At 33.1% G+C, this 14,428-nt stretch overlaps 1 protein-coding gene across 1 annotated transcript; it reads left to right on the forward strand.

The window, feature by feature from the left end:
- The first annotated feature begins 4,573 nt into the window (after positions 1–4,573).
- LOC132188648 (methionine aminopeptidase 1D, chloroplastic/mitochondrial) lies at positions 4,574–13,910 on the forward strand. The gene is made up of 10 exons (XM_059603165.1): positions 4,574–4,813; positions 5,628–5,697; positions 7,095–7,323; positions 7,690–7,851; positions 7,949–7,990; positions 10,007–10,078; positions 11,670–11,749; positions 12,253–12,350; positions 12,790–12,837; positions 13,441–13,910. Exons 1-10 carry the CDS (start codon positions 4,717–4,719, stop codon positions 13,584–13,586), a joined length of 1,044 nt encoding a protein of 347 aa, XP_059459148.1. The 5' UTR covers positions 4,574–4,716; the 3' UTR covers positions 13,587–13,910.
- The last annotated feature ends 518 nt before the right edge of the window (positions 13,911–14,428 follow it).

Below are 14,428 nucleotides of genomic sequence, written 5' to 3' on the forward strand. Positions count from 1 at the left end.
TTGTTTTGACTAGCTAGCTAGGCACTTCTAGTACTATAAAGGAATTTATTGGTCCAACTCTTAATTATGGAGGTTGTTCTGTGACTTCTGTCCACTAACAGAAGACAACCTCTAGACACCTAATGGAAAGAGAGTCTTCATTGAACCCCATTATATTTTGAAGGATCTCTTTCTTTGGTGCATTGATCCCACCCCACTACAAGTGAATATAGTGGGCACTCACATACGATTAGCCAAATGCTAATTTTGCTAACCTTAAACAAAAATATGTTAAAAAAAAAAAAATAGCTGGCATTTTGAAAAAAATGACTAGCTAAAATAAAAAAATAAAAAATAAATAAATTTAACTAAAAAATACTACCCAAGCCAAATATGAGTGCCCTATAAGAAAGGGGTTGTTTGTTAAACAACACCCCACAACACCCCCCATTCTCAAACACTATTCATTTCATTCTCCAAAAAAATTAACATAAAAATATTCTCACTTTTATATTACATCATTCACTTTTTACTACTAGTCAAATAAAAAAAAAATCACTAGAAAATAAATTTTTTTTTACTTTTCTATACCAATCATTATTATTATTATTATTATTATTATTTTTTTGTGAATAGTACGGTGAAAGTGAAAAAGCCACGTTGTTTGCCAAACACTAACAAAATTATGAGAAAAATCGTGGAGAGCACTAAAGACAATTAATCCCTATTTATATGTTTTTTCTTCCTCTCTGGTTTATATATATAAACCTTGTATTTGTCATGATACCGGCACGTCGCAGATCGAGAAGCAGGGCTGCTGCATTCGTATACAATTGAATTCATTGGTACTTATCGACAACTTTTTCATTTGAAGGTGAAAAGGGAACAAATGCTCTTACCTGATGGGGCTGCTACATCGTACGTACCCATTTTACTAAAACAAGCTTTGGCTGATTTTGTCTTGATCAGTTGAGTAATTTTTATTTTTCATATATCTCACTGTCTGAAGCTCGATATATATATCTCTAGTTGTCTTTACTCGACCATTTTGTCAAAATTTAAAGCAAAAACATCCGAGTATCCTTTTTGGGGGAGAAAATAAAAGTATCATACAATGTCGTAAACTGAAGAATTATCATTATATATTGTACATTCCAAAATGATTTTACGTTCTTATAGATTGAACATTTGGGTGACTCTGTGTTTTCATGTTGGACCAAAAAATAGGAAAATTCTATGTGGTTGTACGTGTCTTTTTTTCTAATAGATAAATCATTGATGAAACGAACCTAATTCTTTAATCTAGATGTGTAAATTGTAATATAATGCTAAACAGGAAGTAAAGAATCGCTCACACGTACAAAAACTTAGTAGCGAAATCCGGCATTATTGTGTCAATCGAGTCGCGTTTAATAGTTCAGTAGCTAATAAGGTAAGTATCACGTACTTTCATGTTAATTTGTAAGAAACTTATAGAATGATTAATATTATTTCCATTTCAAGTAAAATATTGTCAAATTAAGGTTGAACATGTTGCAACATTACGTACATCGTTAAATGCAACAAAACTAATTTTTAACCATGAAATAATTACTTTCCGTTTCGCTTAAAATAAAAATAATCATATTTTATTATAGTAAAAGTTGTAGTATCTCCAACAACACCCTAATTAATCACCCTAATTAATCTTGTCATGCTTGAACTTCAATTATTTCCTAAAAGAAAAAAGAAAAAAACGTATATAATTATTGACCACATATTCTCTGTAAAAAATTGTGCTCTGGAAGGCAAATCCAATTTTTATTGGTGATGGAAATTATTGGGAGAGGGAGGCAGTTGTCGTGGTCAATCACTGGGAAGCGGACGGACGTGAATGAAGTACTAGTACAGTTGAAGCTTCTGACACGTGGTGTGGGCCCCAGCGGGTATTGAACAAAATTGATAGTGGGTCCATGTGGGCATCAGAGAGACTGAGCTAAAGTATCTCTCTGTAGCATCGGATTCCGAAAAATTGTCCTCTAGAAAAAAGAGTCGAAAATGACGGGTGGGTTTGGCATGGGCTTTGTGCGGGGCGGGCCGAGGAGCCAGAGGTGGTGCTGTTGTGTCGAAGCCTAATCATGCAAGCACTAGTTCACGTCAATTGGCAATTTCACCTACAAAACGTCATCGCTTTCCCCTATATTTGAGGCTGATGCTTGGAATTACCCAGAAACACAGAAGAAGTTGATGCTTGGAATTATACCCCTTTCGTTTTCAGGCCTTTTGTCTTCTTCAAAGTGCAACCCTAGATGTGATTGCTTTGTGCTCTAGCGCAATCTCTCTCTCTCTCTCTCAATTATATACTGAATTATATTTTTCCATCAGGGAGTTATAATTGATTTGAGGCTCTTCAGGAAACTTTATTTTTGAAACTTTGAGTTATTGATCATGCATTATTAGTTTGGAAATCTATAGATTAATTGGTTCCCAAATAATTAAATGAATAAATTGTGGGGGTGAATTTTTAAGCATTTAGTGAAACTACCAAAAACACTTTTAACATTTTAACGTGCTAACTGTTTTGGTAAATCTATTATTCTTCATATTAGGTTTATCATTAAGGGTAATAATCTTAATTTTATTTTGTATAATGCTTCCATATAGTTTGCATGCTTTGCAGAAATGACTAGCAATATTTGATTTGATTAATTTGATTCATCTAGAATATATATATATATATATATATATATATATATATATATATATATATTTGATTTGATTGTGTCTTTACGGCTTTTCCTTGTCAACTTCCTCGCCGATCCTGAGGGAAAGACAAATCCTCAGCTGCCAAAATAAGCAATCATGACCGGAGCCTTCTAATGGCCCATGCAAAATTGTCTGAATCAATCCAAAGCTACGTCGGTGACAGAATGAATGGGAATGACATATGTCCTTTAATTCCTTTTATTTTTCTTCAGAAAGGAAATAAAGTAAAAATATATATATATATATATATATATATATATATATATATATATTCTTCTTTCTTCTTTTTGGTTAGACAATTTCACAATTCCTTCTGCTTATGCTTAGCAATAGCATAGGAATGTCAGCTTGCCAGACTTGGGCTTTGTCTTGACCGGAGCCCATATGACCCGCTATGTGTTCCTTGCAAGGTCTACAGACTCTACACTGATCCAGTTACCGAGTTAAATAGATAAAGATAAATTCTATTTTGCATAATTTTAGTTCCTTTTTTTTTTTTTTTTTTAGCATATTTAGTTGCTGTGGCATGTTTAATTCATTATTAATTTATTAGATTAATTTTAATTAAATAGTAATAATAAAAAATGTGGATTGAGTATGCCACGTCAACTGAGAAAAATTGGGAAACACATTTTTTTATGAGAAATGCTAGGTTCTAAGGGTCAATATTTTCCCCATATTGAGTCAATTTAATTTTACAAATTAATTATTAGATTTGTAGACTTAAGGCCCGTTTAGGAGTGCGATTTTAAAAATTGCGTTTTTAAAATCGCACAGGGGTTTGGTAAAACATACTAAAAAATACTTTTTTTTATCAATTGAATGTTTGGATAACATTAGCATATAATTGCGGTTTCATGACCAAATTACGAATAAGGATGAACAAGACCAAAAAAAAAAAAAGTTTTAATATATTTTAGGTGGGTATTCTTGGTATTTTTTTCATTCCCGTTCTAAAAAGGAAATTATTGCGCCAAATATCTTTTTAATAGAAATCGTGATTTTGTTTTAAATTCGCATTTTTTCAAATAAGCACCCTCTAATCAGCTTATGAAAATCGCAGATTTTTTTGCGATTTTAAAATTTGCATTTTTAAAATCGCAATTCCAAACACTCTAAAATTGCGATTTGATTTAAAATCGCAGATTATTTTTTTAAAAACGCACTCCCAAACGCATCCTTATGTGAGTTAATATAAGCCAACAAATCTAATAGTTGATTTATTGAATTTGTAGAAAAATATGGGCAAGATATGAAAAATTTATTGACCTCCTAGCATTTCTCTTTTTTTATTAACATTAAAAGAATCAATAAAAATTCTATTAAAAAAACATATAGTTTTCACATGCTATTAAGAAAAGAGAAATGCTACACAAATTCTCAACTCTACACTTTCAAATGTTTGAACTCTTCTGTGGTCGTGAAAATCATCATTATATCCAAAATTCAATAGTAATTTTTACTACCACATCAAAAAATAAAAAAATAAAAGTAAGTAAAAAATATATATGATAAAATATTTAACATTTCTCTTAAAAAATGCTTTTGCATTATGAAATATATATGACAATTTAATATAGAATTGAAAAAACTTCTTTATGCCCAATTTAAAGAAAAAACTTTGTTTATTTATTTAAGCAAACTCTCGTTTCTTTTCCACCAAAAAAGAAATCTCATAACTGAATAATTCTGACCAGGAACAAGACACATCACATGACTATATATATATATATATATATAAACAATGGGCGATTTACCAATTGTTGTGGTTTCTTCGCGGCTGATTCTGAACGCTTTGGGTCAAAATCAATAGTTAGAAAATCTCTTCTTGGGTTTGGGCTGAACAATCTGTCATGAGGCCTCACCCCAGGCCTAATTCAATTGAAAAAAAATAAAAAAAGGACACAGAATAACGAAGAACCATTAAACCCATGATAAGAAGGAAAGTGCAGAAAGATAGAAGAATTTGTGAGTGAAAGAATAGCAGGCGATATGTCTCTGAGACCCAAACTTCTATCTTCTTCTTTTGTTGGAGACCGCTTTCTTCGTTCAACGCCGCCTCTTCACCAACTCTTCTGCTACAACCCAGGTCCTTCATTTTCTTCCCACTTTTTTTTTTTTTTTTTTAATATTTCCACATATTCTTTTCCTCACTGAGTTGGTTCTTGGAACCTGTATTTGTGATTTGTGATTATGTCTGTAGTTCGTAAAGGTTATTGGAATTAGACAGAGTGTTTTTTTTTTGTTCTTTCTGTTTATAAGTTTTGTTGGAGTTAGAGCTCAATGGCAACTGCTAAGACTGTTTTGTATTAATGAGTTACAGATAAAAAACTGTTCAAAACAATTTCTTCGCGTTTAGTTTGCTTAGGAAAGTGGTATTAAGGTTTTAAATTACCACATATTTCAAAAACAAAAACTTAAGCGGATAGGAAGTAATAAATTTATAAATTTAACACTCTCCTCACGTGTGAGCTCACTCAAACTTTCGGTCAACAATGAAATGTTTAATTGAAAGGGGATAAACTATATACTTAGGGTTTGAATTCGGGACTTGTACTATCATACTATATTAAATTATTAGTTATTCCAAAAATAGTTGATTTAATAATTTAATTAATATTGTAACATGCTTCTTCACATTTGAGGCTCAAATTCTCTCTTAATACTTGAGGCCCAAAATGTAGATATTTAACTGAAATATGAGGTAAATTACTGAGAGAAGGTTCAACTTAGGATTTTTGTTCTGATACTATATTTTAAGCTCTTAAGCCGATAGGAAATGATAAATATAATTGTTTTAATTAATATTTTATACTTTTAACTAGTATAATTTGTTATGGACATCCTAGTGAATAATGGTATTTTAAGTTGAGTAGTTATTGTTATCTTGACTGCTTTTGCAGGAAGCAAACATGTGACATTGCAGTTATCAAGAACGCTTTCTGGCTTAACCAACCTCTTATTCAATAGAAGGTGAGTAATACTCTATTTGCACACAATTCTTTTGATTTAGACAGAAGCAAGCATAAGATGTTCAGATTACTTCCCAGGACTCCACTAAATTGGGACTGGCACTGGATAATGACCCTTCTAGTGTGCTTTTCGTGATATGAGCAATGTTGTTTTATGGATTTGCTTGTGTTGATGCATAGTTTCGAGTTACTAAAATCTATAAACCTTATATTTCTGTTTACTCTTTTGGTTGTTTTGTTGTATTTATATGTCAAAAAGTGACCTTTAGGTAGAGCATAGTTGTCAAACTTTCTATCTTTTCCTTGCTGATAGTATATATATATTTCACCAAATATTTTCTTTAAATACATTCTGATTAAAATAAAGGATGTGTTAGTCATGGTATAGTTGAATGGTTCTATGGAATACTTAAAATTGAGATCTTAACAGCAAAGTGGGTAATACTTAAATTTTATAAATAAGGAAGAAAAGTGGGTAATATTGAGAGTGGGGATGTTATGAAAATTTGTTTTTAGAATTAGTGGAGGACTGAATCATTTACTTCGTGCAAATCGGCGAAAATCATAAAAATTGAAACATGGTTGACTGCTAGTAAGATTGGAAATAATCAAAATGTATGAAATTAATGATGTGATTCACTCCCGTATTGTCTTTTTATTTGTGGGTCATGTGAAAGCAATTCAATACGGCAAATTATTACACACCTTTGCATGTGCAATATAACAGCAGCTAGGTTTAAAGATGAAACCACTTATTAAGTGAGGTTTGCATATCACATAAAATTTAATTTAATTTAATTTTTTTATTTCTCAATATGCAAAAAGTAATTATTGTACCGTGGTAGCAAACATAAATGAGATGGAGTAATTTATGAAATTTTGTAAGTGCATAATTTAAATCAATGTTGGAGAAAAAAAGATAGTCACAATTAAATAACATGAAAACCATAGCAGTGTTTTTTTTTGAAGTCATATCCAAGGATATAAGTTTTGGTGAAAATCTGTATGCCCTTTGAAGCTATTATGAAAAAACAGTAAGGAAAATGCTACTCCATTGAAATTATGTCACATATGAGCTGACCTCCTAGTTACATATTATTTCAAATGACTGGCTTTTATACAAAAATTTATCCGTTGAAGAATTATGATGTGATTATGGGTTTATTCTAGGCTGATTTTTGTTCAGAAATTATGATGCATACACAGAAGTTCTTGGTCTCTGGGGTCTGTATTTCCTAATTTGCTTAAATTCTTGATCTGGTCAAGGTCACTCCTTTGGGTTTTTTGCTGTATGGGTGACGACTGGACTTAATCAATCATGAAAATGTCCTTTGGCCTCGCACACATGACACATTTTCAGAAATATATATTTGATAGCCTTCCTGTTGAAATTAGCAGAAATCTAGATGAATTGCCAAATGCCAAGCGTGAACGTCTAAAGCCTGGAAAAGTGTCTCCTCATCGACCTGTTCCAGGTCATATACTGCGGCCTCCTTATGTCAAATCTAAGCAACCACCTGGAATTGCAAGTGGACCTGAAGTGCATGATGAGAAGGGGATAGAATTTATGAGAGCTTCTGGAAGGCTGGCAGCACAGGTTCTTGAATATGCTGGGACTTTAGTCAAGGTGACACTTTGATTCTTTTGGTTTGCTAGTACTTGAGAAAGATTTTTAATTTGTAGTCTATTGTTCAATGTAAAACATCGTGTGGTGGTACCAGGCCTTAGATGATAGACTTGGTATTATATTTCATCCATGAAATATTTACAGTCTGCTAATTCTTTCCCCTCCCATCCTCCCTCCCCATCTCCACCACCCCCACAAAAAAAAAAGAAAAAGAAAAAGTATAATAAAATAAATAATCTCCCTCTCTCTCTCTCTCTCTCTCTCTCTCTCTTGTTGCTAAGGGTTGAACTTGAGTCCATGACTTGCATGAGGTTGGTGGTGAGCACCTTAATTTATCAAAGTTTTAATTGTTGCTTCTGTTGGCAGCCAGGCATAACAACAGATGAAATTGACCAAGCCGTTCACCAAATGATAATTGATAATGGGGCCTACCCCTCGCCTCTTGGCTATGGTGGATTTCCGAAGAGTGTATGTACATCAGTGAATGAGTGCATTTGCCATGGAATACCAGATTCTTGTGCACTGAAGGTCCTTTTCGTTTAAGCTATTAAGTTACTTAACTATGCATTTCTGATTGTTTAAATATAAATTTAAATGAAATATCTGATACATGTTCTATTTGCAGGATGGTGACATTATCAATATTGATGTTACAGTTTATCTAAATGTAAGTATGTTCAGTTTAGGCATGCATAATTTGAATGAAATGAAACGATATTATACAAATGTAGATTTAAAAGTGGTGATAATTGATGTGCATTGTTTTGACCGTGTATGTGGTTCCTTTATTATTTCGTTGGTTCTCCAATGTGTTAAGTCTTAGTGTGTTCATGTGTCAAAACATGACATTTAGGTTGTAATGTTTAGGTCTTGAGTTAGGGTTGAGTCAATGTCAAATGTCAGTTCAAGAGAAGGCAAAAATTGAAGAATTCAAGACTTTGATCGTAGTTGAAGTATTGCAGACGATCCTCATATAAATTCCAAAGAAGTTTGATTGCTCACACGATCGATGTTTGATCAATCGAAGATGTGCATCAAGTGTCGTAGTGAAATCCCATAGGTTCAATTGACACCTCGATCGTAGCATGATCGATTGTACACGTGCGATCATGAAACCCGAAAGTTCGATCCATCTTGATCGATTGAAGTTGACACAAAGTTGATTAGGTCTAGAGTTAGGGTTGAGTTGGTGTCAAATGTCAATTCAAGAAAAGGCTAAAATTGAAGAGTTCAAGACTTCGATTGTAGTTCAATCGATCAAATTAGTGCAGAAGATTCTCATACAAATTCCAGGGAAGTTTGATCGCTCACACTATCGATGTTCGATCCCTCACACAATCGATGTTCAATTGATTGAAGATGTGCATCAAGTGCCATATTGAAACCTTTGAGGTTCGATCGACATCTCAATCGTAGCACGATTGATCAAACACATTCGATCCTAAAACCCTAAAAGTTGATCAATACTCGATCCATCGAAGTTGACACAAATTGTTTTATTATTCAACTACTTACCTATCTAAACCTAGGTTTCACCCTACCTATATAAGCATATTAAGGCACAATTTATAGGGAGAGAGGGTGCAACTATTACATACACTTTGGAGAGAAATATAAACACTTTGATCCTAAACATAGATTAACATACACTTTGGAGAGAAACATAAACACTTTGATCCTGAACATAGATTAATCCTCTCCTTTTTTGTCACCACTAAACCACAAAAAGAAAACCTTTAGCCACGGGAGTTCTAGATTGCAGTGAGTGAGCGAGTTCCATAGAAAAACGCCAGAGGTTCTAGAGCCACTGTGGTGGGAGGCAAATGGGTCTTTGTTGGGGTTGCAAGCCTGTGTCTAGGTTACAAAGGTTTTGTAAGTAGAGTGGTTGTAACATTTGATTTTTTCTAGTGGAATTCCTTTAGGGTTGGTTGGCCCTCAGAGTTTTTTTTCTTTTGATAAGTTCTTCAAAAAAATTCAATTTGTTACCAAAATCTTTGTGTTGATCTTGATTTATTTTCTTGCCTATTATTCGGATTTATTTTTGTAAGTTATTATGTGGATTTTGATAACATAATCTGTGTGTTTGGCTTCATTGTTGTTCAAATTGATAATTGGAATTGTGGTAAAATTGGGATATTCTCTGTTTAATTCAATATTGGGGTCAATCTAGAATTTTCACGATGGTTTAATTTATGTTCATGTTGCTGGGTTATAGGCCTTGAGTAGTGTTTCAAGCATTTTCTTTTTCATTGTTGTGAGCAAATAGTGATATTTGGAAGAAGAATTCCATATCCAGGGAAAAGAATCCAAAGATTTGAGAGAACATTGATGCATTAACCATTTTTATTGTTTCTTTAGTTGATAGTGATCTTTCTTGTATTTTAGTAGTGCATGGTTTATTACTGAATCTGTTGCAAGTATTTAAAATTATATCACCTGCATGTTTTTGTTTCTAGTTTCTTGTGCTCAATACCCCCCTTCTTGTTTTATCCTTCCCCCAATCCCTCCTCTCTCTTTTTTATCTCTTCCAATTTTTTTTCCCTTGACCACTAGGTTAGTAAATTTCTCTTAGACTCTCGTACCATTAGTTTCTTGCATTCAGAGTTGTTGTAATTCATATTCTATGATTTGTATATTCTGTGCTCAAGTATTTACATACTTGTAACCTAACTGTGATTCACAGGGGTATCATGGTGATACATCAGCAACATTCTTCTGTGGAGATGTTGATGATGAGGCCAGACAGCTAGTTCAGGTAGCTATCTTGGACTTTAATCTTAGCAGCTCTCCATCCGTTCTCTTCAGATTCATGATAGTTGGAAATAAGTCTATCAAAAATTCAAAATCATGTCTTCACTAAGAAGATGATTTGTTGTTAAGAAGTGAACATCTGTATGGGTTCAGCAAATGGGTAAAAACTCCTTCTAACTCCACCAGAATCATTGCTTACTAACTTTGTAAATTTTATTATTATTTGATGAAATAACTTTACTAGCACTATATACTAAAGGATACTCGTCTCTTTATTGACTTTGGAGATGTAAATGAGCTAAGTTGTGATAATATTGGGAATTTTGATTTGACCTTAGGTGAAACGTATACAAGCTTGAAATTTTAACTAAGCTCAGATCATGTTTAGAGCTATATTTTTACCTAATGTTTTCTTATGTGCAATCAAAGATCTATTTAATGTATCTGTGTTAATTAAGTGGGGATAACTAATGGGTTAGAGCTACTCAACAAGGGCACCCTTATCTTTGTTCTTGAGGACTTGTTGAGTCCATTTGTGTGCCTATAATCGCACCTGATTCCAGCGTTTCTCCAACTTGGGTAACCAACGATTTTTATCTTTGTATTGTTTTTGTGATAAGTAAAGCAAATTCATTGAAAAGTTACACAGCATAAACCTGTATTGGTATTGTTGAAAAGTATATGGCATAAACCTCCACTAACTTTTAATCCTAAATGAGGCTTAACTGGGTGAAGCATGCCTTGGCTCCTAGAATTCTTGTTGAATAATATGACCTTGAGTTCTTGGAAGCCGGTCAGTGCAATTATTTCGGTAGATAAGTGCAATAATTGCGCCGCTCTTTGAATGGCTAATGGATGGTAAGCATAAGGTGCATCCACCACAACCGAGCCTAATGTTTTGAGTTTTCTCCTCTCTTTTCCATGCACTCCAACAGGTGACGAGATAAGTGAGCATAATTTTGGTTTTATTTATTTGGCTTCATTGTTAGAAATTCACAAGAAACTAAACAAAAAAGGGAGAGTAATGCTACACTTCGCACCCACTTATCACCCCGGCTAACATGACGTATTTGAAGTCACTTACACTTTTGTTTTTGTTTTTGTTTTTGTTTTTTTAAATTGTTGACATTGTAAACTAATTAAAACACACCATGTTAGCCTGTGTGACATGGGTTTGAAAAGTAGTATTATTAAAAAAAAAAAAATCTTACGTCACACAGATGCTGTGAAAAGCTTTCCTGAACAAATACAAAATAGTGACTGAAGGGAAGATAAATACTGGCATACTTTGTGTTTTTGGCACTATATGTTACCCAACTTACTAATGATAGAACATTGTGTGTCGATTTGCAACAAGTATCACTATATGCTAAATGAGCTGTTAACATCTTGAACTTGCGTTTGATATTCAATAATTATTATTATTTTTAAACCTTTTCTGCACTTCTTTTTTGATTCATGGTTTCATTTGATGCTCTTAGGAAATGTATCTTGTATGGTGTTGGTTGTAAAGAAGATTGTTTAGCATATCGAGATGTTTTCTTCTTTATCTTAATCATATATTTGGAAATGATTGCTTGGAGTATATGCTTCAGGTGACTAGAGAATGTCTCCATAAAGCAATTTCAATATGTGCACCAGGAGTGGAATTCAAGAAAATTGGCAAAACGATTCAGTAAGGCCTTATGTGTACTTTTATTTCTTAAGTCTGTGGCTCTCATTTCTTCTCTTTAATCTCTGCAGTTATATTAATGAATGAATTTTTTAAGAATTAGAGAATTGTAGTTCTATTTGTCATTTCTTTTGGTGTATCGAATTCCCTAGGCTTAGGTTACCTTCTGCTCCCCCGTCAAATCTTTTTAATTGGGTAATTTGCAAAAAAAAAAAAAAAAACTTATAATAATAAACTCTAGCGTTTTAATGAATCAATGCATCATTAATTTCTTACCTGGAACTTGGTTCCTTTGATATAGTCATATGTGCACTGACTACTTTGGGTACTTTAAAGTTCTTCCAGCTGGTTGATTTGATGTTGAAAGACTTGGATAATCGTTTTTTTGGGTACATATTATTATTGAAGGTCATTTTTAGTTCTCTATACATGAAAGCTAAGTCTCAGTTTGATACTAACTCATAATAACCATGTATGTGTGCAATTTTTTTTTTTTTTTTTCTCAGTGACCATGCAGATAAATATCGTTACGGTGTTGTTCGACAGTTTGTCGGCCACGGGGTTGGACGTGTTTTTCATGCTGATCCAGTTATTCTACACTTCAGTAATTTTCCTGAGCTTTTATATTACTCCTTTCTTTGTTTTAGGCTGCAGTGTCAATACCATATTGATTTTGGTTGGTGTGATCTTGTTTAAACCAAAATTATATTTTTAATTGTGCCTCCTTCCTAAGTTATGCAAATTGCCGAACTCATATAAAAGGTATATCAACTTTGACAAGACCATCCGGAAGATGAAAGTGCCATTTAACCTAAATGCAATTGGCTGTACTGGTATAAAATCCAAATTTTGTACTTATTGAGTAGTACATGGAAAACAATTGAATAATATAGAGTTTCAATATTTGTTGTCATTACCTCTTTTATTCAAGTGTTATGATAACATTTTCTCCTTCACGATGGCTTGTCTATCTGCATCTGTGTATACATTTTCTGCCGGATTTCCAACATATTCTGTTGGAAATAATACTTCATTCTTTTCAGGGAACAATGATGGCGGACACATGCTGTTGAATCAAACCTTCACAATTGGTAAATGAGTTTCCGTTATTATAGTTTACTTTTGAGTTCCTTGTTAACTCTCATGCTTTTGATTTGTGGTTTCTCTACAATTATCTCAAAACTTGTTACACAAATCTGTACACGTGAACTCAAAGTTGGCCCTAGGTGATATGAAAAGAAAAGTAGAACAAAGTAGGCCGGATGGAGATCACCATTGATGTCTTAGCAGAAATCTGTACATGTAGACTCATGTTGTTTATTTTGAAGTTTTGGGGAGAGCAAAAGGTGGTTTTGTTGGACCAAGTTAATTATTCAACTTTATGTTTAAAGTATTAAAGTTACCTTAAAGTTTCCATTAAATCCAATAGTCGAAAGAGCTTCAGATGTTTACCGATCCCTTTGGAGTTAATACTTCTAATCAATGACTAAAACTTGATGATTTTAACTTGGGGAAAATGTTTAGATGGGGTGGCTGGTGTGGTTTGGGAGTATCATGGCTTCACATGGTTTACTTGGATTTTGAAGTTATAATGTAATCAATGACTCAAACATGTAATGATTGAAATATTTCTATTTCAATTGTATTATAGATCATGGATGATAATGTTTGTGCATTGTGATAAACCTGTGCAGAACCAATGCTGACAATAGGTAGCAGTAATCCTGTAATGTGGGATGATAACTGGACGATCGTTACAGAAGACGGGAGCCTGTCAGCACAATTCGAACACACAATTCTAATAACCCAAGATGGGGCTGAGATACTGACAAAGTGTTAGATATGGTTTGAACTTGCCTCCTAATCAAAAATTTTGCATTGGAGGAGGTATCATTGCAATCCTTATTTTATCTCTAATTTTGGTTATGCCCTTTAGACCTGCTTCATGTGGCCCAGCTTCTGGTTCATCTGGTATTTATTTTCCTTTCTTTTTTTTTTTTTCCCCCCCCCCTATTTATTCCTCCACCCTTTACTTTTTTGGGCTACAGACAGGAATTTCGTACAATATCTTGTTGCATATCATAAATGTCTTAGGAATTGTGGATATTATGTATATTCATTTATTTTGTTAGTGACAATATAAACTCACATGTTTTAGAATATCTATCATGCTCTGGATTCTCTGAAGAACATGATTAAGTGTCAACATCCTTGATTTTAGGTTTCGTAATATGGTCTTATATTCCAAATTGAGGTAATAAAACAAATTAGAGATACTCAAATTCAAGTTGGTAAGTCATTACCAACTTTCCCATGATTTTTAATGAATCATCAACTTAAAAAGAAAAGCACTTTAAAAGGTACCTCGTAAATAAATTAATGGTAGGAAAGAAAACAATTATGTTGAAATCCCATCCACAGCACGAAAAGGTTGAAGAATTTTCCTGTGAGCTTAAATTGAGCATTAATTAAACCTTACAGGATGTGATAGGTCGGTTCCTACTACTTCCTAGTAGGTTGTCTTTTTTCTTCTTCTTCTAATTATAGTAGGTTGTCTTGTTCTCTCACAATCTTCTTTCGTTATCTATGTGCAAACAAATTTATAGTATAAGTGGGTTTGGTGTAATAATTCAAGACCACATGATGGATTTTTTTAAGCAAACAAAAAAAAAAAAAAACAGA

Source organism: Corylus avellana, chromosome ca7 (genome assembly GCF_901000735.1).
Source record: "Corylus avellana chromosome ca7, CavTom2PMs-1.0".
In the NCBI taxonomy this organism is placed as follows: domain Eukaryota; kingdom Viridiplantae; phylum Streptophyta; class Magnoliopsida; order Fagales; family Betulaceae; genus Corylus; species Corylus avellana.